This window comes from Cebidichthys violaceus, unplaced genomic scaffold (genome assembly GCF_023349555.1).
Source record: "Cebidichthys violaceus isolate CVI_PGR_0920_01 unplaced genomic scaffold, fCebVio1.0.p SCAF_24, whole genome shotgun sequence".
In the NCBI taxonomy this organism is placed as follows: domain Eukaryota; kingdom Metazoa; phylum Chordata; class Actinopteri; order Perciformes; family Stichaeidae; genus Cebidichthys; species Cebidichthys violaceus.
The window spans coordinates 3,254,737-3,279,356 of record NW_027176417.1 but is presented as its reverse complement, the minus strand read 5'-3'; the positions used below and the strand labels follow the sequence as shown (position 1 = coordinate 3,279,356).

Genomic DNA, 24,620 nt, shown 5'->3' with positions numbered 1-24,620 from the left:
TCTTCATGACAGGCTGATAAAATCAATCGTAAGATTAATTTAAATAGGAAGATTATATGGCACAATGTGGCAAAATATTGTACCCATAGGAACATATAACGTGTCTTAAACTCTGCAATAAAGTTCATAGAGACCTTAATAATGTAAAGTGTTGTCTGGACATACTTTATAGTTGACATTTTATCTCTTACACTATTATTCAGTGAGATGGAGCATCATTTATAGTTTTGCTGTGACATTTGTAAGCTGCTTAAAACAGATATATTTTCAGGTCATTCGGTTATATTGTTCTATATTCAAGAAGAAGATACATAAACTTTAGATGGTGAGAATTTTTAGGACTGGAACTTGAAATGTGGCTTTTTTCTGTGGCCAAACATTTCACAGAGGACGGGGGGGTTGCAGCAGTGCGTCTCCATGAAGACAACATGTTTGCACACGACCCTAATGTGCACTCTATAGGTGGCAGTGTGCAAAACGTGGCCAACTTCGACCAGTCCACATTAGGATTCTTGGTATTTTGTTGTGACGTTAACGTTGTTCTTTGAAAGCTCAGCCACCGTAATAAATGCCTTTGTTAGGTATCCTACTATGTGCGTAAGTTGAATTAAGTCAACATTGATTTTTTTGGTTTCACACGGACACCAATAGCGGCCTCCAGGGTGAAAGTCCTGTGTTTGTTTGACCTGTCCATCCTCCCTTTTTGGACTTTGATTGGAAACCTATTTGCGAAACGTCAAAAACAAACATTTATCTGGAAGCGTAATTAATAATGCAGTTATGGAACTTAATCTAGAGGAGACCAGGCTGAGGAGCTAAACAATGCATAAAAATAACAGGATTTGTCTGCTAAATATTTTACGCTTCAGTCAGCCATGCGGAGATCGGCTAAACAGGACGCAGCCGTGCTAGACTGTTGACGTCAGCATGTATGTCATATCTTTCTGTAGCCCATCCGTTCCTGCTGAAACCGATAGTGAGCGCGGCACAGGTTTATGAGGACAAAGATGATGGAGACTGTCTGAAAGAGAGGAAAGGAATCAAACTGGGAGAAATAAAAGGGGCCAGCCTTTAAGAGCAAGGGGCAGGGAAAAAAACATAGAAAAGGAGAGAGAGACAGGGACAAGAAGGAGGAGAAGGAAAGACCAGAGACAGAGTGAGTTGTGTCAAATGGATAAATGTCAGCGGGAGCTTCATCGTCTGTCTGATGTGAGCTCTCCCTCCCAAAAATGCCATGTGTGAATCGTGTAGCCGGGGCCCTCGGCCAGCCTTTCCCCGCACTGTAATGAGATTACAGGCCTCTACAGCACACTGTGTGTGTGTGTGTGTGTGTGTGTGTGTGTGTGTGTGTGTGTGTGTGTGTGTGAGAGAGAGAGAGAGAGAGACAGAGAGAATACTATTAAGCCAGCATGGAAGTGTACAATTCAGATGGCTTACACGGGGCGAGCGAATAAGCGGCATTACTCACACCACCAAACAAGACGCATCGAGGAAGATTTGGTTACTTATCTATCATTCCACACACACACACACACACACACACACACACACACACACACACACACACACACACACACAGTGGACTTGTGTTCACCCCTCTTTTACTGACAGCACACGGTGCTGCGTAATAAAGATTTTGATCAATGTGGGTCAGTGTAAGAAGCCTCCAGCCTGATGAACAGACCATATGACTTATAACCTCAGTGACCGGCTTGTGAGGAAGTCTCTCTCTGTTGTGCTACGTTGACATTCAAAATATAGAATGAACAAACTAAATCTTGATTATTTATAGTTCAAACCAATAATACAGTCTGCAGGAACACTGCAAAACAGCATTATGGAGATGAATATCAGTGATACGTTTAAACTCATTATCAAATACACTCTATACATTTCCCTTCAGTCTAATGCCCCATCCTGCATCTCATTATGACTCCACATTTAATGGAACAATATAGCAGCCTGTTAATACTGTTTCCAGCTCCTGTTTGTGAGCACATGATGTTTACACCACGGCTTCTCCTCTCAGACTAGCCTTACAGACCTTCTTCCAAATCTAATATACCCATCCATAAATAGCTCACCTATCGAGCTCATATTCATCTTGAGTGACGTGGCTCCGGGGCCAATCCCGCCCGCTGAATCTGCCTAACCCCGCCCCTCCACGCTCCGCCGCTGCTCCGACGACTCCTCCACCGCCCCTTCGCCTTAAATGGACAGGCAGAGGAGTTGATTGACGAACCGAACAACTCCCCTTCGTTTACAAGCCCCTCCCCTCCTTTGGCTCCCTATCAGTGTCTAGTTTGGCAACACGGATACGCATGGAGCCTCCATCACCCCCTGTCTCTTTTACGCACCGAGTCCGATTATGCGCGCAGGTACAGGGGCCCTAATCGCCACATCTCGAGCCGCCACACTGAGCAATTAATCTCCTCTCATGGACTAATATGAAAGAAGTGGATGCAGAGGTCTGACACAGCCAAGGCAGGAGGCATATTTCTTGTGCATCGTTCTTGTTTTCCATCACCGAGCGTCAGCATGGATGTCTTAGCGAACCACAGTATCTTTCAGGAACTTCAGCTCGTCCACGACACCGGCTACTTCTCCGCCATGCCTTCGCTGGAGGAAAACTGGCAGCAGGTATGTCTCAACTTTCATCCTCATCGCGGAGCTCGAACCGCGCAGTGCGCTCGCCGGTGGGTTCGCATGCGCTCGGGACGCAGGCTTCAACTTTCTTCCCCCCCCTACCCCCCCATCGAAAAAAAAAAGCGTGGAATGTGTGTAGTTCAGAGGAAATGCTCTCCATCACTCACACAGCTGACAATTTTCCCAGAGATGGCAAAGTGGATAAGATGCGAACGCACGCGGGCGCGTAATAAAGCTGTCAAATGCGATTTGGGAAAATTGAAGATCCGAATCCCATAACAGGGAGCGAATTGGTCGTGAATAATACATCTGCATCCCTCAGATTACTGAGTTGTGACCCCCCCCCCCCCCGCATGGAGAGAAGTCCCCTCACGTATTCATAATAGATATCCTAACATGTCTGGCTTTGTTCCCTCTTTAAATGCAGTGGTGGAAAAATGTGCAGGAAAAAAAGAATAACTGTCATCTGCGCGTCGCACATTTTTGACCCCCTCACACACTTCCTCCATCCAAGTAGAGTGAATGGATGTGGAGAGATAAGCACGCGGCTGCACGCGGCCACATGGTGATGGAGGCGTGGGGAGACGCACCGGCACTTCACACCACCATTACTGGTCCTCACACATCATATCACACGGCTCTGTTCTGTTGATGTCAGCCCAGATGTGTTTTATTAGACCTGTGACTGATTTCCTGGTGTAAAATTGCTTAAAAATATCTACTTTTTAAACAGCCAATATGTCTTTCTCAGCCTATTTCCCATTTATTTGTTACACAAACTCAATTTAGCTGCACCTTTCATGCATATGTGCACCGTCGTTTACCAAACGACCCCTTCATTTTTCATAAGTCAAAATAAGGGCCATGCATCCGTCCGCCCACCTGCATTGCTGCTGCTGCTGCTGCTGCTGCTGGTGATGCTTTCCATGCTGCACTTGACTGACCGAGCAAAGAAAAAAAAAATCATTGCATGGAAATTTGATGCCGGTATTGTTCAGGCAATAGGAGCTTCAGCCCCACCACACACACACACACACACACACACACACACACTTCTCTGCTCCATGCGTGAGAGGGGAGGAGGGAGGGAGGAGGAGGGAGAGGGAGAAACCGGTGCGTGACCGCGGATCCATTCGTTGTGGCCAAGCAGTCTAATTGGCATCCTACTGTTACCCACCGACGCATCTTTTCATAACAAGTCTCCAACTCCCAGCTTCACTGTCAGAGGGTTTTTAAATTGCATGGGCCCGCGTGTACCATATGCAGCGCATGTCTCTCCCCGTTTCTCACCCACAGCCACGCATATCAAAATCGATACCTAATGCAAATGGGAGAGAGAGAGAGACAGCTGCGTGTGTAGGCAAAAGGCTGGGAGAGCTCTTCTCTGTGGAGGCTGGAGATGCCTCTCACTGGGATGTTAGCAGCCTTTTCTCCCCGAGACAACGTCCATTTTGGAATTAAAGCTCATCAAGTCACTTAAATGTAGAGAAGGTACTTCAGTTTTTTTTAACGAGCAAATATCTGCTCTCATTCAGCTTTTATCTGGTGTGGGAGGATGAGAGGGATGTGATTTTACTAGTGAACTCTTCTATTGAACCTGGCTTCGGTCTACTTTTTCGAAGAGTTTTAAAATATGAAATGTCACAGGTTGCTTTCCTGATCGCATCTGCAGATCTGCATCACCTGAGATGGAAGCCGACACGCTTCTTGCACCTTTAGCCACTTTTGCTGCTTAAAAAGTTCACATCCAGTTTCATTTTCAGAGCATAAATGTTTGTTTTTTTACCATTATATGTAGAAGCTTAATTAAAGAAAGAAAGCACCAAGAAGGGTGAAATGTATCACTTATACAGTTTCTCCAATTTGTAGACTTTTACTGAAAGCTCAAATCATTGGAGTGAATATCAAAGTTCTTGGAAAACAACCCTTATTTGGAATAAGAAGAGTGCATTGTGTCTTTGTGAGCAAGGATTATTATGACTTGCCCCACACTTTGAAACCCCCCCTCCTCACACAGCACAGAGATGTTCTGAAGACGCCACCGAGCCCTCCTGAATACACGAATTATGAGCTGTGGCTCGCCTTAAAAGCTCTGCCTCCGAACGAGACCCGCGCTCGGAGCAATCCCCCCTCTGTGTTCCAGGCACAATTTAGAATCTGATGCTTTTATGGGGCGTGATGGTGAGATAGGAGGCCGTTGTAGTCGGACCCTAAATGGCTCCCTGAGACGCCATGGCAAGAATGATGACTGTGTCCCCTGTTGGTGTCTGCCAGGCATGATTCAGGCGGTTATAGGGGGATGGGGAGCAGAAAAGGAGGAAAGTGTTTCGGAGGTCTGCAGATGGTACATCTGAGGCTGCTATTTGTTCCATTATTGAACTAAATAGTGCCAAACTGAACTGTGCTGTCTCGCTTCCAAATCCCAGTACAGTTGGTTGTTCAGAGTGGGAACAAACAGCCGGGCTGAGCTGGATTCGGAACAAGCATGGCTGGTCATAATTTACTCTCGGAACCCAGTTTAACTAAAAGCGAAGTGTACACGTGTAATTTTGCGTCTTTATGCCGACATGAATTGCTCTCTGTCTTGGCTGCTGTTTCCAGTGCTTTGTTGTAAACTGGCATTCGCTGCGATGAAGCCTCGCTTAGCTTCACTGGCAAACATTTATCAGCGTCTTCTGAGCATGCAGATGCCAAAATGTAAAGACAGAAGATCGGGATTAGATTTCAGGCTGATATGATGGATATTTCAACCGCCTTCGGCCTCCGCTGATGACGTGTTCTCATCCACAGCACTTGACCCTGATGGATAGGATGTAACGGGACACCACAAATGGCTGTCTGTCATTGACCTCAGCACACACGCCATACCCTCCAACACATATATTATCCCTCAGAGGCTCAACAGAAACACACACACACACACACACACACACACACACACACGTACGTACACACATGTAGACTGAGTGCCTGATGCCTACCCAAGCGAAATGTCTGTATGTAGCTGCGCGGTGCATTATGGGCTTCTATATGTGGATGCGTACAGATTGCACATGGCTTCGGCGCTTCTAAATGTGGAAGGAGCAGCGGGGCGCTCCGGCGCGACCTCCATATGCAAGGCAGCGTGCTCAGATGCATCCACTTACATCCACCTCATGATAACACGCACAGCAGCAGGAGCAGCAGCACCGTCTGGGTGTGTGTGTGTGTGTGTGTGTGTGGGGGGGGGGGGCGAACGTAGAGGTGGAGGAAGTTGCAGAGCACGCACATTCTCCCCGCTGCAGGGTTTTGCATTTCACAGTCCGGTGGGCTCGAAACCCCCCCCCCCAAGAGTGACAAAACACACGTGGAAAGACAGTCGGAGAAGACACAATGGTGTCCTATGGAACGGGACGGAGAAGTAGGGATGCACTGGAGTTATTTGGTGTTTTGGCCGAGGCCTCAGAGGGGAAAGTCGGGCAGTTAAAGCTGCTGTCCGGGTCAGAGAGACGGCACGGCGACCCCTCCTGTCGGCCTCCAGAGGAATGAGGATGGGAAGTAAGAAAGAGGAGTAAGAAGAAGCCACAAAAGAGAATTTCCATACGCATCCGTACGTGCACGCGGCATGCGTGCGCGTCTCTGTGTGTTATGTAATCCTCAGTAGGCCACATCTGCTTTCTCACACACAGCAGGCATGCTGGGGAGCGCAGCCAACCGGTCCCCCTCCTTCCTGTCTTCGTCCTCCACCGTGCCTTGTTTCTCCATTCTCTCTTTTTTTTTCCTCTTATAGAATTAGCACAGTATGGATTTTTGATCTCTGCAGGGCTGTTGTGTAAGCTCAGGACTTGTGTCTACCCCCCCCCCCCCCCCCCCCACGCCGTACGCCGCTCACGCTCTAACACAGCGTCTGCCAGGTAGCCCCCAAGTCACTCCTCTCTTGAGTGAACGAGAATCAACGAGTTCAGGCGTCTGAATCCTGTATCGAGCTAAAATAAACCAACCGGTTAAAGCACACGCCCCGTCTCTTCCCTGTGACCTTTCACTCGCTGCTGTTTGGTGTAATTTTATGCAAATTGAAATTAAATCAATCCTGTAACGGGCACAGCTCTGTATTGTGCGAGCAGGAGGAGGAAGGACAAACTGGAACTTAATCTTATTTGTCTCAAAAGAGCTCCTGGTGGTGTCGTCGTTCCGCACCCGTGGCTTTATTAAAATGTCACATCAACTGTAAGTATGAGATGTGGGGTTCCCGGAATCAAGTTTGGACCCTCTCCAAAGTAAAATTTAGTTAATTCCCTTTTAGTTTAACTGACGTACGTCCCCGTTTGCACAAAAGCCTACCGATGTGATGGAAGGTTGACAAGTGGCGTGGCGGTATCGCAGCAGAGTCGCTCCTAATAGCTATTCATGTTACACACAACAAGCTTTTATAGCTGCACTTAATTTCCAGACATCCTCAAAGTATTCAGACGAGTCCGCGCTGCCTCATGACGCTCACGTGTCGAATATGAAATTGATTCCTTGATGCGTTGTTTTGCTCGCCTCTAACCCGGTAGCAGTCAGAAGATCTTGAAGACGGATGCCACGCAGAATCTATTTGACATGGCCCCGGCCCGCGACGCACCGAGGCATGAAAGGAAAGCCTTTGTGCGCCGTGCAGCATCTCCGCTGGATGCTTTCTAAGTGTTTCGCAGCCACAAGGTTATTACTCAATGCATCGATTTGAGGAGAGGATGCACGTCTGTTTACGGGGAAAAGGGGGGGGGGGGAGAGACTGTAATAAAAGAGCTATGAGTTCATCTAATTAGTATAAACAGATAAATGAGCTGCAACAGCGAAAAACCCAATTTGGCTCCTGAGCTGCAGCAGTTATGTTAACAAGACAGTGCTCGCTGTTCTCTCCTTGCTACTGACACTATTTTGCTTTTGCATGAATTGGGTTTGCTGTTTTACCTTTGCTTTAGTCTCCAGAGATTGGAACATCCCGGTTTGCCGTTGCAGGCTCAGAATTTCATCCTCTTGAGATGTGGATGTGTTTCTCTGTGCACATCCACACAGCCCACGCGCAGGTGCACAGGTTTGTGTGTATTTGTGTGTGTTGTGTAACGAGATATGCCGGCGACCCCCTGACCCAGTAACATCCATTCATGCCATAAGAGCGCTTACTGAACTCCGCCACCTCTGTCTCATCACTCAGACGGCTGAGAGGCGATTGCCGGTGATGGGTGCCTTCCACTGCTTTATGGGCGTTGATGAAAAGGTTGGTGGCGCTGATGAAAGAGAGGACGCGGAGGAAGCATTCATTTGTCTGATGCTTTGGCGACTGGTCCGTCAGAGGGAGAGGGGTGACAGGCAGAGGAGGTGGTGTAGAAGGGAAAAAAAAGGCAGCAAAGGGGGAGGCGAGAGGAGAGGAGGGGAGGGGAGGGGAGGGTGGTGAACAAGCACATCTTTATGTATGGCTTCCGTCTGCAAAGCGCTCTGCCACCCCAGGTTTGATTAACAGTGAGGAGAGGAGCCAGTCATTTTTTTTCGCCTCACACCAGCACACATGGCTTGGCAATGACTTTCACATCATTTGAGGCGAAATCGGGAAGCCGTTACAGCACCTTACAGTGATCCGACATGCTTCGCCGCTGCCATCCGGCTTGGCAACCGCAGGCTGAAAACAGAAAGGGAGAGAAGAGTCTCAGGCATTCGTTTTAAGCTCTGGGATCACCACAGACTCTCTTCTCTCTCTCTCTCTCTTCATCTCACGACTCTTTCTTTCTCAAATTGTGAGAAGACAAAGTCTCAGCTGACTTGTTTGATTTGCCCTGCTCTGACCCCTATTTGGAGTCGGCCTCTCTGCAAAAAAAAAAAAAGAAAGAAGTTGAAGCTAGCTAGCCTGGCTAGCTCTGTCCAAAGGTAAAGGTGCAAAAAAAAAGAAGCTTACAGGGGGTCATGTGAGGGGACTATTTCTTCGCAGTGATTTCCTGTTCATGTGCGGCCTATAAAGAACTATTTAAACTTGATGTCATCAGCTATGCACCTTTTTTTGATGCGTAAGTATCCGATGATGAGAGCATGTGCTCTGATTCGACCGCTAGCCGGGTCTGAAGGGTCTGTTTTTCACGGGCTTCATCAGAGAGCCGTTAGAGGAAAACAATAAGATTACTCATTGTTGGCAACGTTGCAGCGAAGCTGTCGGCGTTTGCTCCTTGTAATGGCTGATCGTCATCAGAGTGACACTCCAGTGATACATTTTAAATGAAATAATTGCCATGAATCACAGCCTTAAGTAGGGCTTCGAGTGATAGTCGGTTGCTGTGGTTACCCCCTCCCTATCTTCCCACTTGGACCACAGTGTGTTTAATCTTCCGGCCTGCTCACATATTTGAACATCCATTTGCTTTGATAATAGCCACAAATTCACACCATGCCCAGGCATTTTATAGCCATTACTGGCTGTGACATACCAAGCGTTACATCCCATCTTACTGCCTACCTGTTGCTAGGCAGCCTTGGCAAGCAGGAAGACCAGCTTTGGCCTGTTTGTTTGTTTAGCTGTCATTCTGGGAGGCTAATCCCTCCCAGAGGGACTCGAAGCCATCCAGAAACCGGAGATCTAGCCATGTGGACCACCTCTCTCCAAAGACTGAGTGGGAGTAAGGGGGGGGGGGGGCAAAAGGGACGGAAGGTGGAGAGAGAGAGACAAGGGCAATTTGCCCTGAGTAAACACCGCTGCTTGTTGTTGTCATCCGAAGCCCAGTCATCAATCACGGCCCTAAGCTCTTGGTGGTGACAGCCGCAAGGACGCCGGCACGCTCTGGAACCGGTTGGATAGTTTATAATGCAAGACAGTCATTGGTGAAGATCACAGCCGAGTCGCCAACGCAGGCCTCGTTGACCTTTCTAGGAGCGTGAGCTTCGGTTCCATTCGCAGTCCAGCAAAAGACGCAACAATGCCTGTCGTCGGCTTTGACGAGAGATTTGACTTTTAGCTGTATTATGTAAGCAAAGCTTGTCTCTCTAAGTGTCAGTCCTGTGTGTGTGTGTGTGTGTGTGTGTGTGTGTGTGTGTGTGTGTGTGTGTGTGGGCGTGCTTTGCATGCCAGACCCAACTCTGGGTCGCTGCGGTCGTCCGACATGCAAAGCCAGTGGTGTTTTTCCACCTGCTGTGGCTCGCTGCTCCAAAAGCTGTGCGTCTGGTTTACCCGTGTGTCAGCATCTCCCTCCATCCGGCTGTCTGTTCTCCAAAGATCCCTCCTCATCATCACTCTTTCCTGCATTCAATCTCTGAGTTTCTGTCTCCTCCTTTTCTTTTTTTTCTTGTCTTATAAAAACAAGCTTTAATCTGGATCTCGCCCACAGGTCAGGACTCGGATAAAGGATGTTTTCTATTGTCAGCAGCTGATGCTCAATTCACTGGAAGATTAAACTGGGTCCCAAATTACCCTAAAGACGCTGGTATCTCCAGCCAACTGGGTACATCATGTAGTTTCAGTCATTCCAAACCCCTGCGGGGCTGAGTTGTCTGAATATGATACGACTTGTATCCTCAAAACCAGGCAGATTCAGCTTGAATTGGGATTAGCCTATATGTCAAAGCCTGAAAGCACAATTTTTCACGTGGAAAAAATATTAGTTTGACATGCAGCCTTGGAAAAAAAGAAAGAAAAAAAAGGCTGTATAAGTGTCAAAGTAGAGGGACTGAGAGGTTGAGACGATTTTGCACCCTGCTTAACTCCTCGAACGGCCCGGGAAGTGCCCTTCTGTGATTTAATGAGACCAGCGGGAAGAGCCATTCATCAGCCTGACAGCGTACCTCTGTTTCCCATTGTTCTGTTCTGGTATGTGAGGAGAGCAGTGTGTGTTTTAGCCCTAATGATGGGTTGGCAACCCTTTGATTAGATGAATCTCCCGGTGCTAATTAAGATTTGGGCTGCCAAAAGACATGTGTGTTTAAGCCTGCCTCCATCTATCTCTCTCCCTGCATGTACAGTACTTTGCACGTGGTTGTGTGTGGGAAGTTAACAGGATGTGTTTCAACAGTATTTTTTGGCGTAATCTTGTGGGCCGACATGAGCGCAGGTCCTTGGACAAAGACACCGGGTCATTGCAAAGAATTCTGGGTGCAAAAATTGTTGAAAAAAATAATAAATGCGCATAAAATATCTAAAAATAAAATGTGCAAGTAAAAAGCAGTTAAAATGCAGAATTACAAATATTTCAATTTATTTGCCAAATAAATTACAGAAATAAACTGTCATTGACAGACACAAATGACTTGACATGCAGATTTCTCTGCTTGTAGCTGCATCATCTCAAAGCGGAGCGATAGCTTCTATTATTCAACGCTAAATCAATAAAAAAACAAACTATGCACATGGGGATCTGTGATACAAACACCAGTTTATGACTTAAAAACATTTAAGAGGCCCTGCTGTAAATGTCCCCCCTCATCTTTTCAACTAAACTGATGGTGTCACATTAATGTTTCACCACGCACTCCTCCCTCATGCGTATTTTCAGGAAAGAGAATTTGATAACTTATGCTAACAAGAACGAACGCACCCCCCCCCCCCCCCCCTCTCGACCCTCCCCTCCTCAAATCACTCCCCACTCGTCTCTGCGAGCGTTTGTGTGGCTAGACAGCCCGTCCTCCTGCTCTTCGGTTTACTGCTATGTGTTATTCGTTCTTTTGCCCCAGATATTATTTCATTGTAAAATGATGCCAATTAGTAAAGCCAGTCGCCGGTGGCTGTGGTCTGGCTCCGTCTTCGCTCCGGCGGGGAAAGTTATTTGGGTCGGCAGCTATTTTCAGCCTGTGATGTTGCCAGGAATACTTCAGGGAGCAGCCACTGTTTTATAAGAGAGCACATCAATAATTTTCATTGGTGTATGTGTGTGTGTGTATAAGCGAGACAGGGAGAAAGAGAGCGCTTCACAGGCAGTGAGTTTATTGGGTTTATGTGTGTGTGTGTGTGCGTGCATCACAAAGTGAAGTGTTTCCTCTTGAATATTCAGCAGAGCAGCTGCTGTGTGTACTGTACGTGTGTGTTTGTCACGTGCGCACAAACACACGCACTTGTTTCTTGTGTCCCGCTCGTTTCACTGTAACTGTCACGACCTCCCATTAACTTGACACACATTAATTCGCCGGCCTTTAAACTTTGACCCCAAATCTTAACGCGGCTCTTATTCCGGGCTTCGGCCTTCGCCCTGTAATCACCAGCTGAGCGCTCTACTTGTGGGACACCCGTCAAAGCGCGCGCACACGCCAACACACACACACACACACAGCTAAAGGCCAAAGTCAATGAGTTCCTAACACCTTTCTCAGCGCATCTAACCGCTCTCCGCCCCTCTCCGCTGAGCCGGCGTGCATTGTCGGGATGAAATTGGGGTGAAAAGTCCTCGCACTCCGCTTACGCTTTCCCGCTGAAAAGCCAGCTGCTCGGTACAGAGGGGTGAACAGGTTCAACCTGCCGCGCTGCCTCCGCCCATCCTCGTCCAACCTAAACTCTCTCTCTCTCTCTCTCTCTCTCTCTCTCTCTCTGTCTCTCTCTATCTCCTGGAGGAGAGCCCACAGCAGTGGCGGTGGCGAGGCGACGTCTTTCAATATTTTAAGCGGCTTGGGCTAATCTTTGTCGCTCAGGTTTGTTTTGAAAGCACTGCCGCGGGAATAAAGACGGAGCGACAGCGCCCCACCCGCTGTTTGCACGGCCTCGGATACACATAAAGTCACCAGGATGTACACGCTCTTGCGTAACTGCACAGTTTCACCCCCCCACCCCCCCCATGCAAACACACACACCAGCATGTCTGCGACCCTGAGCTAATCCACCTTGGCCTTGCTAGACTGTGCCACTGACCTGCTTTCGCTGCTCTTTTTCTTTGCCGCTTGATCGCAACCCCCCCCCACCCCTCCGTTTGCTTCTTAGCTAACCCTGAGGTTTTGATGCTGTAATGAGGGACAAAGCCTGAAACGGTGGCTAAGTGTTACACAGCACTTGCATGGCAAAAGCGGGGTAAACACAGGCCAGACGACTTCCTATTTAGCCGTAGAGAAGCGCGTAAGAATGAACTATGTTGGCTCTTATCAGTGCGGGCACGGCGCCACTGTTGCACTTAGCGACTTGTGGACGTGATTGGCGTACCGAGCGGCCCTCTCCGACTGGCACAGTATGAGGAGGAAGAAGAGTTTTTCCGCTTCACTGTTCCCTTTATCTCCCCCCCTGCCTTCCCCCCTCTGTTATTCTCGGCCCTCCTCCCCTCTCTCTCTCTCTCTCTCTCTCTCTCTCTCTCTCTCTCTTTCGCTGCTCGCCGCTCTTTTGTTTCTCCGTGCCTTTTTTTCCAGCCAAGGCCCCATTCTCTCGCCCCGTCATTGTGTGGGGTAATGAAGATTAGCCAGCCTGCCGCACACAATGGGGTCCCCACATCCGGAGCGCAGACTCCCCAAATCCTGCCGCAAGCTGCTAACCCCGGTGTAAAACCACTGTTGTCGCCGACCCCCCTCCTATCCATACACCCACACGCATGCACACATACACACACATTGAGGTTGGTTCAGAAACATGTCCACTCTGCCGTGCTGAAAGCAAATGGCTAAAATGTCCCCTGATTAGATTAGGACGGTTTTGACAGCTGAGAGGGAGCGCTTGGCGACTCATGTGCCGATAAACAGCAGCTCACCCAAATCCAGTTAAAGTGAGACAGAGTTCCCCTCCCCAGCGAGTGCAACACGGCTCCACTCGTTGGGATTATACCCCCACCCTTTCCTCCTCCCCGTCCTCCGTGCCCCGCCATCCTCCTCTCCACTCCAATCTCGTCCTCCTCTCCGTCATTCATCGTCTTCGGTCTCGAGACGCTTCTATGCCAAAACTCCTCTGTTCTCTCCTCTTCCCTCCTCTATCCTATTTCACCCTCACCTCTCCGGTCCTCGACTTAATACCAGAACAAAGACGTTTTCCACACATTGTCACAAGCCATTTAGATGGAGCAGCAGAGGTCTTTATTCGCAGTGCACTTGTTGTATCCAGAGCCTAAGACCCCTTAATAATGTCGGTATCACGCTAAAGGTCGCCAGATCCTGACAAATGTGTTTACTTGTCGAGCCACGTTCAGCAGGATACCCGCGTTGCTTTGTCTGTGTGGAAAAGATAAATTATTCAGATGTGACAGCAGGAGAGGAAAAGCAGCATGTCCACTCATTTGAGAAGCCAACCAGTGGATCACTTTGCTCCCAACCAATTCTTTGAACATCATTTTACAGCGGGGCTCTTCATATTGCCGTCCATGTTGTGTTAAGGAGGTCCCTCGCGTCCGGGATGATGCGGATGTGTGGTTTCTGTTGTGTCTGCTCAGAGAAAGCGGTTGGGAAAACGTCTCTCTGCTCCATTAAGCAGAGGTCACAGGGTTTTTTTTTTTTGCACTCTGAGTGCTCCATCATTGTGGCTTTCCTGCTAGATGAAAGGTGCTTTGATGATTTTCCCATCATGCGCCAACACACGTACACGTGCGTGTCGCGAACCTCCAGCAGCTGAGGGCTTAGCAGGGAGGCGTCTCGCCTCGAAATGAACAAAACTGATCCTCATGCTTCTCTGCAAAAGAAACAATCGCAGGTTCAATTCCCATGTCCAGGAGCGACACGCTAAAGACTGAACCTAAGCGCGTTAAAATGTAAATCCAAAGCATTTAGCCCAACGTAACAAAATTGAAAACTGCTGCCTGAGAAGCGTTTCAAGTGTCTATTAGCGCATCCGTCCAAACAAAAATTGACTGTGTGCGAAGGAGGTGTCAGGTTTACAACCATATGTGCATTATTCCCTCAAACTCCGTCAGCAAATTGTGATTTAACAACTGGCAGTGTCTGTTATCAGCCCGGAGCCCGCGCTGTGTAAAACCGCCTCAAGGTGCTGCGTTGCCAGGCTTTGACGGAGAGGCTGACGGCGGCCCTGATTATTGCTGCGAGGCTAATGTCGCCTGATAAGGCCGTGTGTGTAATTAAGCTGTTTCCGAGGCGCGTTATCTGGAGCTAGGTGAGGCTCGGCTGCCTGGAGAGATGGAGCTGTTAGTCAGTGTGGAGGAGGACTCCTGCCTCCTGTCTGCACCGTTGCAGACTTCATATCTCTCTCTCCCTCTCTTTCTCCCCCCCCCCCCCCCCCCCCCCCTCTAATCTGCAAAGTAGCTTTTTTTGCTTCTGCACCTGTAGAAGATGCCGTGGCTTCACCCGTCAGCCCTCACGCTCCCTTCACTGTCCCCCATTCTTTTGCACAGCTTGCATAGAGGCCTCTTTAACCTGTCTGTCTCGTAGATAAATTAGCTCTGTCTCCCCCCCCTCTGGCTCTGTCTCTTTGTGTCTCTGCTCCCTCAGACTCTCCTTTTGCTCCCGTCGCTGCGGAGCATCAGGAAGATCCCTCCGGCCAAACACTGCACAGCCCCCTGCCGCGCTCTCCATTGAGAATAACAGGGTGAAAAGAGAGCTCCTCCGCTACTCTGTTACCCCCCCCCCCTGTTCACCTCCTCCTGGCCCCGTAGGCAGGTTCCCCGCTCGGCTGGGCTCCACCAATGATGCCATGCTGCTCTCCGAGGAGTCTGAAATCTGGGGGCTCTTAGTGAGTGCACGGGAAGGAGCAAAAACCCTGAAGGGCAGCTTAGCGGGGAGGGGGCTTCTTTTCTAAGATTTTGTGTGGGTGAGGGTGGTTCTGTGTAAGTATTGCTCAGTGAAGCTATAGATTACCGTCTCTGTCAGCTGCGACGGCCACCGCTGATGAGCTCCCGCGCGGTATCATTCCGTATCGATTAGGCACTGCGACGCAAACACACAAAGGCTGTTGGCGAGCTGGCCAGCGCCTCTGGCTACTGGTCATTTAGCTGTCACCTCAAAGTGATGGCTTGGCCCCGGCTCGCCAGATCAATGGGAGACACAGGCCCTATAACACACTGTGGCAGGATGAGACACACACGTGCACAGACGCACTTACACACCGCGCCTCCGGATTACGTGCCTGCGCAAACTTTTCTATCAATAAAAGTGCCAAGCATTGTTTCTGAATTACAAACTGCAATAACAAAGACGGCTGTAAACACAGTCAGTTAAACAGTGAGTCGTAAAAATGAAATCAAAACAATATCAAAAAAAAAAAGAAGACAATTTGGTTACTCGGTTCATTGCAGACCAGATTTTCCCATTGATGTGACTGTGGCGCAGCCTCACCTGAAGGGATTTTAATCAGAGCAGTGGTATTGCATTCACACCCTGTAAATCAAACCAAGGCCCTCTTCTCTTCTTTGACCAATGACATGTGCGATTTAGATTAAAAAAAAACACGCCACAGACAACAAAGGAAGAGAAGCGAAGCTGCTGAGAAGCCAGTGTTAATTCATCCATGACCGTGACTCACTTTTAAAACGACTAATCAAACCACGGCTGGATACAAACATGGCTGAACCAAATAATCAAAATGTCATGTTTGTGATGAGAGGGAATCGTTTTCCAATTTGTGTTAAATGATGATGACAATCAAAAGCACATTCTGTGAAAAACACTGTTTTGCAGTGCTGAAGGTCAACGACACAGACCCGGTCTCCCAAAGACCGATGCCTGGTCAGTGCCAAGTGCTTTTGTCGAGTTTATTTCTGCATGTATTGAGCGAAAGCATAGTTCGAAGATTTGGACAGTTGACCAAGCGTCGGTATTTGACGAGTTGGGAGTGGGAATGTGTTGCTCTCACGTATGGACAGGAAATATGAAGCTCAAGCCGGCAGCCGGCTAGCTTAGCTTAGCATAATGAGTGGAAACAGGGGGAAATACCTAGCGTTAATGCAAGTTTTCTAAGATCTATATTCTAAGCAGGAAAAAAAAAAGAAATCTTCATATTCCAGAATGATGAAGGCTGCAGGGAATCATGGGTCGTCTTTGAAAAGATGTGACAGCACCCCCCCCCCCCCAAAAAAAAAAACCTCAGTGCATTCAACAATAGTGCTGCATCTCCCCCTCCAGCTCAGGGCTCCCCTCATAGTCCTGCCCTTTTCAACCCTGCTATCATCAGCGCTGGATATTATTATTCATAGCACCTTGTCTCTATCACGGCATCTGTAAAAACTGAACATGATTATCCTAAAATTAATGAGCCGTATCCACCCCATTACATTTATCTGTTTAGTGGTGTTTTGGGGCTTCCTTTGGGGCATTATGCATGCTCTTCTGTTCATATTTATAACCCAGGCTTTTTATTAGCGACCTAGCGGGGTGCTAACAGTTGGGAGGCAGCCCGCGCTTTGATGGTGATGGCAGGCGGCGTGGCGCAGGCCAAATGTGAAGGGAGGAGAGAGGATCAGCTGCCAGGCCAAGGGCCCCGTGGACGAGGGGAGGACAGGGTGAGGCAGAGAGGAGGAGAAGTGAGGAGAGGAGGAGGAGGAGGAGGAGGAGAGAGACTTTTATTTTTATAACTCAAGAGCCAGAGAACGAGAAGCAGAAGTTGGTGAATCAGGGCTGGTTCACAGCTCTCAGCCCACTTGACTTTGTGAGAAGCGTGTCTTGTGATCAGCAAGTATTTGTCACACCTGCTGTATTTTAAGCCTCGCTAACGTCAGGTGTGTTCTGCATGTGTGACTCAGTGTGTGTGTTTGTGCATGTGCAAAAAACAAGGCCACTTTTTCCTCTGAGCATTTTTAGTTTAAATGTGCTTTTTACCCGAGTGAAGAGGAAAGTCGACGTAGAACTGTGCAGTGACCCGACCCTATCCAGTACTGTTACATTAAATATCAATCCCAAAACTATTCAAAAAGCTTGTATTCCTTTGACGTTCTTGAAAGCCGACAGCGACTGAAGCCACAGCTGAAAATCATCAAGGTAATTAGCGGAGCAATTACGCTGTGCTCAACTCATCACCCTTTCTTGGAAATGACATAAGTTATGGCAAGAAAACTAGAAGAAACGGCAATATAAGTCAACTATTTTAATAACTGTGTTATCACTTCACTTTGTAAAGAAAAATATGTATTTTTTTCAAATTCTGGTAAAAAAAAAAAAAAAAGCAGACCTGTGGTGACGATACATTTGGATGCAAGGTACAGCAGGGTCACTCTCATCTTAAATGTCATGGACGGAGCGACGGCGTCACCTTGCAGCTCAGATTTCATGACTCACCGCTCAAACTTCAGTCAGTGCCAACTTTTGACTGCAGTTAGCCTTTCGCTGCTCAACCGAATAGATGAGACGTTACCTGAGCAAAGATAGGTTTCATTCAACTGTTTGTGATGGATCTTGATTTGGCTTTGCATGAGTGGGAATAATAATAATATTATTAATGGCTGCGTTCCATTTAGCTGCTCTAGTTTCAGGGTCCTGGTATTGTGCACAGTTCAGGCCATTGGCCATCTATAGAGGGCCTTAGTCAGTGGTCATGCAAGACCCAAATAACCCAGTACAGAGTAGTATTGAAACTTGTCCGTTCAAAAGATGCGGCAATCTATCGATTTTGTACCCAGATCTAGAAAAATGTATGTTTTTTTGCTTGCAGCCAATCACCGCGAGCGTTTTTTTCGACTGAATGTCGAGCGTGTTATTACCACTACCGCCGCAGCTACAACCCATACAGCCGGGATTGCCTGCCTGCACACAGCTCTGACAGGTATCGAAGCACTCTGTATCACTTCGAGGATACTGGTTTCTCAGTTTTTTGAAACGATACAGTCCTTGTGGCCCCGCTCCCGAAGCTGGCGATGACTGTCTTGTTCTAAGGAGATGCTTGACGACGTGGAAATCTGGCTCCAAGTCACTCCACTGAAGCGGGTTTGGAGGTGGAGGTGGGGCTGCTGGAGCATCCATTGGATTGTCTGAGCTTATCCTGGCTCGCATGAAGGCATCGTCCCGAAAGCCTTTGAGGAAATGGACGCTGGCTTTATGCAGAGCCAATTCATGTTGGCTCTGCATATCGGCGTTTGTCCAAACAGAGCTGGGGCGAGCCATGAGCGCTCCTTTATCTTGTGCGATGCTTTTGGCTCTTGATTCCTTACCTACACACACACACACACACACACACACACACACACACACACACGCGCGCAAATTGCACATTCACTTTAGACCACGGGATCAGCCAAGAGAGTTTATGCCTGCGCGTAGGTGTTCGCACAAACACACATACAAGAGTCGCGTAATTACGCATAATTATGCTACTCACACATACAAAATTATGTACGCACACACGCACGCGCACACACACACACACACAAACTAGCATAATCACATGCAGCCACTTTAAGTGTGCGTACATCCACACTGCTCTGCACTGCACACACACAGGAACCGCTGATCAACTGTGTGACCTTCTCTCTTACGATGTTAATGTCACCACCTCGGGGAGGAGGGTGGTGGAAGGGAGGGGGGAGGGGGGAGGATGGAGTGATGGGAGAAAAGAAGGGTGGAGAGATGGATGGAAAGAAAGAGCCCCTCCCCCCTCACCCCTCACCCCTCACCTGCAGCCTCTTAAGCACTCGTACCTTGTCAAACACTCCCTTCTGCATGCACACTCGCACACTTATAAGTACAGCATGCATCCGAGCACGGCCTCGGGTCGCAACCTAACATTCGGTGTGCATGAACCCCTTTTCTGCGCGTGAGGCCTGTGGCTTGCCCGCCGACAGGATCCTGTTATGCCAAATGTCACACTTCCAAAAAAGGATTTACCCCCCACGGAGAAAACGGAGTTGACGCCTTCCTTCGCTCTTTCTACCGAGCCTCCTCTCTCCTCTCCTGCCTCCTTCACCTTGTCCCTCCATCACTCTCCTCCTCCTCCTCCCTCTTCTTCTTCACCTTTCACTCAGCCCCCCTCTCACTTATCCATTTCTATCCTCTTTTCCGCTCCCTTGAACTATCTCTACCTCACACTCACACACACACACACACACACACACACACACACACACACACACACACACACACACTCACCTTGGTTTGCAGTCCTCAGCATTTTGCTGAATAAAGTCCCCTTTAACTGGCTGGTTTTAGCGGATAATTAGTCCTCACCTTGGGAGAGGAGGCGACGACAATGAAAAGAAAAGGGAGAGAGAAAAGTGTGATTTGGGGGAATTGATAGGGGGGTGAGGCTGAAGTAGAAGGATGAGGGAGAAAGAGAGCAATGTGGGCAGGTGGAGGGGTTGAAAGATACAATTGTTGTGTTTTAAAAAAAAAATACATATACCTCTACACTCAACGAGCCGGCGCATGCTACTCCCTTCATCGTGTCTCAACGCCTTCGATATGTAATTGTTCTCTGAACGAAAGAATAAAGCAAAGAAATAAATTCAATTCACAATTCACTGGCCTCAGCCGTCAAGGACACAGTAGGGACCTCTCGCATAGCGCATGAAAGAAGTTATTTTGTTCACAGGCAAAAACGACAACAAAAAAAGCATGTAGGCGTGCAGTGCAGGACATTAGCATTACTTTCGCGCTGTAGATGTGGTCTGGAGCAGCTTTTTAATTTGATGTCGGTATGCAAAAAAAAAACAAAACTCCAAATCCCTTTTTGTTCCTGGAAGACGACGACATCGAGGAGAAATTACAGTCCCTTAGCAACAGTCACCCCCCTCCAAAAAAGAAAGAAAAAAAATGTGGCGGGTTTATTTTTAGAAGGTGCAAACAAGCAATGTGTGTGTGTGTGTGTGTGTGTGTGTGTGTGTGTGTGTGTGTGTGTGTGTGTGTGTGTGTTTGTAGATTGTAAATGTCTCTGATGTGTTCAGTCTGTACGACCCTATTCCTGATAATGGAACGAGCTGCTCTGTCTGTCAGCGCCTATTTACACACAAATGAAGTGGCGAGTAGCGCGCGCCCAGTGGAGCTCCTAGCCTCCATCTCCAGCTGTCAAAATGTGTTAGTGGCTACAAGCGAAACACAACGATCCCTGGGATCAAACTGGCGCCGTCCATTCAAACATAATAGCTTCATCCTTGGACACGGAGCGTCTTCTTTCCCTCGCCGGCCCTCCTCTTCGAACCTTGCCAGCTTGCTGTAAAGTAATAGACTTCTCGGGATGCCAGTTCACACAAATCGGGGATGTAGCCTTTTATTTGCCCTCCGAGGGGAGAGGTGTAATAGGGATGAAGCAGACCATAACTACAGCTGAATAAATCTTCCTATCTTGGCTCAGTGGAAGCCGGTGCACACATGGCTTGTCAAAGCTCTATAAAATGTTGTTTGATAGGAGTTCTGTTCAGTTTAGGACTTCTCCTCCTGCTATCCGGGCGGCTCGCTTTCGTTCCGCGCTGCAGCGGGTTGCAATCAATCAGTGTGTAATCAGCCGTCTAGCTGGAGCTGCCAGGTAATCCTGGCTGTCTTGGTGGCTATCTGTGCATGCGCGCATGTGACAGCTGGCAGAGCTGCTAAGTTGCCTGTCTGGGTGAGTGGATGGCACCATGCAGATTCTTTCTCCGCACATCGGAGGATCTGGTGGATGTTGAGATTGTCAAGTGGGATTTATGAGAGTGAGGAAGGTGTCCAAATGTGTGAACTCTGAAGTCTAAAATGAGTCTTTCCTTCCCCCTTTTCTCCCCCGTAGACCTGCCTAGAATTGGAGCGTTATCTGCAGACGGAGCCCAAGCGTCTGTCAGAGCTCTTCGACCAAGACCTGGATGGCCTCCTGACTCCGGCCTACCTGAAAGAGGACGGCGATGAGGAGCTGACAGACGCCCTGCTCCCCAGCATGCCCATCCTCCCGGAGCCCCTGAGCCCACCTCCACTCATCCTCTGCCCGACGCGGAAGAACTTCCCCTCCACCGGTGCAATGAAAAGAGACCTCAAACTCAAGGGCCAGGGGCTGGAAAACGTAGAAGGGATGGAAGGGGTCCACCAGGCCCAGCTGAGCGCCGTCACCTCCCTGACGCCCCCGTCGTCGCCGGAGCTGGGCCGGCACCTCGTCAAATCCAACCAGACACTGACGGCCTCGGCGGACGGAACGCTCACCCTGAAGCTGGTGGCCAGGAAGGTGGGGCTCAGCGCAGCGCGGCTGGTGGCGACGCACGCACTCCCCGTCCGGATGAAGGACGAAGACGAGGGGGCGCCGTGCGTCATCGGGGCGGGGGAGCTGCCGGAGAACAAGAAGAGGATCCACCGCTGCCAGTTCAACGGCTGCAGGAAGGTGTACACCAAGAGCTCCCACCTAAAGGCCCATCAGAGGACACACACAGGTGAGAATTATTCATGAAGTTTAGATTATTTTTTAGACGCAGTAGACGAAAGAAAAAGCAGCACTAGATGGAATATTGTGCAGCTATTTTGGGTTTGCAAGCACAATAAGAGTTCATCAAATCAATCAATAATTAAATTTTTTTAGTTTGCACAAGGGAGTGAAACGCACATTCCAATGTGTAATACTCATTAACTTCAAGATTGGTTCAATAAAACTATTTGGAATTGGCCACACAGCTCCCACTCCCATTAAGTGTAAATGTGTGTGTTTGTATATGGGTAGGAGTTGTGCAGAGACACAAGGTTACACACCCTGCGTATAGTGTAGTGAATATGAGCATTTTAATTGGTGCACTTTTCCGTGTAATGTCCGTATAAGTGCCCCTATGAGACCTTTAGCCAGGCAGCTCAGAGGACGCCTCTCTTACCAGAGGTAGCCACTTGATACACCTGCGGGTAATAAAACTGATTGACACTCATTGTTGGCGACAAGCTGAAAAGACTCAATCCTGCAGCTAAATGGCTGTTGCACACTGACGGAGACGCAGCCGGAGTGTGTTGCTGTGGTGTTTCCTTGAAGTCTCAGCCTCTCCGTCTATACTATGTGGGACAATTTGCTTCTGCTTAATTAGTTTGGTCTTTGAGGGGAAATAAACTGTTGGCACTTTTCTAAAAGCTGCTTTCAACGCAGATGTTTACATCTATCTGTTTATGCGAGCACTGCATTAATTCACTCATTCATTTATTCATCCTTTCAGCCTGCCAGCCAAATCCCTGAATTCCTAGATAACCTCACTTGAGATAATTGAGGAAAATCTCCCTGCTTCACATTTTTGGAACAAGTACAAAATGCACATGAAGTGATAAGAAATGTAAAGAGAGAAACCGCCAAGTAATCATAGAACAGGCTTAAACCCTGGCCGCCGTGTTGCCATATAAAAATATCACCATGTAAGATAAAAATGCGACGATTTCAGAGAAACCTCTCTAAGTACTTCTGTGCCAAACCAGGACCTGGTCCTCCTAGTCAAGGTTCTTCTCAAGAAGGAAGGGGGGGGGAGGGTTCAGGAGCTATAACTCTCCCGCTCTTCCATCTCAATCCCAAACCACTCAGACCCCTGTCGGGAGCTGTCCACCGTCTGAGTAACTGCACAGTGATGGATGGATTGACCTGGATAGGCTGCCGTTTCCCCGGTTTATTTCAGGCCCTCCCCGTCCTCTGTGCGTTCTGTACTGTAAGTCTAGGTCAGTGGTCCTCGGTCTGGGGTTGTCCGATTTCACAGGGGCAGTAATAGGATCCAGGAAAATATGTGTCAAATGTAATGATGTAGTATTATCTAAGTGGGCAGGGGATGAGGGATTCCGTCTGTGCGCTTATTCCGATAACGAAAGAAAAAGGAACGCGATAATAGTCGTTTGCTGTCTGTGCTTGCCGTTATTAACCAGCAGGGTAAGGGTTCAGCGCCCTTCTGCCTTCGGGTCTCGATCGCACCGAACAGATCAGCGGTGTTTGTTTGAGTGTTGTCATTGGGAAGGTGAAGACAATGACGTCTGGTGGAAATAATTGGGCTGCAATGGCTACAAAACGTAGGTCTGTACCCGTCCTCCTAAGAGAGGCGTTCATGGGTATAATGAGATGAATATGACATCCTCACAAAATGCTTAGAATGACACATTAAATGTGTCGTCTGGATGCTAATATATAACTGTTTTCAACGTGTTTTAACCCGTGGAGGTACAGCAGAGAGCGTCCATCATGCTAAATGAGGTTACAGGGACTGTTATTAAATTGTCTTCCTCCCCACCATCTAACTCCCTAAACTTAAAGGTTGACGGATGCCCAAAGAAGTCCAATTTAGAGGCCACACACGGCTTGTTTACAAGCTCTGGCTCGCTTGTATTTTTCGGAGGGTGGGTGGGGGGGGGGGGGTGTGAATATAAATAAATCCAACTTGTCAACGACTATATGTCGCGAATGAAGAAAACACTCTCGTATGTGTGATCACACCCTCGGTGGCGCATCACCGCAGGTTTCGCCATCAGCCTGACTGGCACAAAGGGCGCAGACACGCGATCATTGATTTCTCCAGTGTGGCATGTCTGTGCTTGGACTCTATGCCACCTGGGCCAGCTCTGGGAGACCAGGGCCACTGATGCTGTCCAGTCACAATACAAGCCAAGGGACAAGAAGGCTAAAACAAGGGAATCACAAATTTGGCGATATTGCACGAACTCAGTTGGTGACATGGTTTCCATATTTATGTTATTTATGTACGTATTTTATTCAGTACTTATTTAATCCAAAACTTAGGTCACCGTTTTACACCATTAACCGTAGTTTTGTTCTTAAATAAAGCTTGAAATGCGTATTATGTGGAATTTTGGAAGTCTGATCTGTGAGATCATGTTGGTGCATCTTTCTCTCTCTTTCCACCATATTGTTTAGATATTGATATAATCTAATGACACAATATTACATATAGAACCATAAGGGGCTCAGTCTCTCGAGGAACCCCCCCCCCCCCACACCCGTAGGTGCTTTTTGTTAAAGACCATCTGTCTTGTTATTCCAACTAGGAAAGCAGAATGATGACGAGGGGGGGGAAATGTCGACATAAGATGACACAAAGAAAACACAGAAGCTAAAGAAAAGGCAGGAGAAGGGGAGATAGCGACGTGGGGTGAAACAAAGAGTAGATGAAGACAGAAGACAGGAACGGGGGAGGCACAGTAGAGCGACCCTCTTCAGAAAGAGACAGCAGTGCCACAGGCTCCCCCATTCACTGAGCCATTATCCTGACAAGTTTAAAGATGTCATTACT

General features: G+C 48.3%; 1 protein-coding gene across 1 annotated transcript in view; it reads left to right on the top strand.

Annotated features, from left to right (window-relative positions):
* Positions 1 to 2,319: 2,319 nt before the first annotated feature.
* Positions 2,320 to 24,620, top strand: part of LOC137879137 (Krueppel-like factor 7) — a 33,913-nt gene continuing 11,612 nt past the window's right edge. Inside the window, exons 1-2 of the mRNA XM_068719728.1 lie at positions 2,320 to 2,640; positions 21,170 to 21,797. Of these exons, the coding sequence (XP_068575829.1) occupies positions 2,461 to 2,640; positions 21,170 to 21,797 (808 nt within the window). The 5' untranslated portion in view covers positions 2,320 to 2,460. The remainder of the gene's footprint in view (positions 2,641 to 21,169; positions 21,798 to 24,620) is intronic.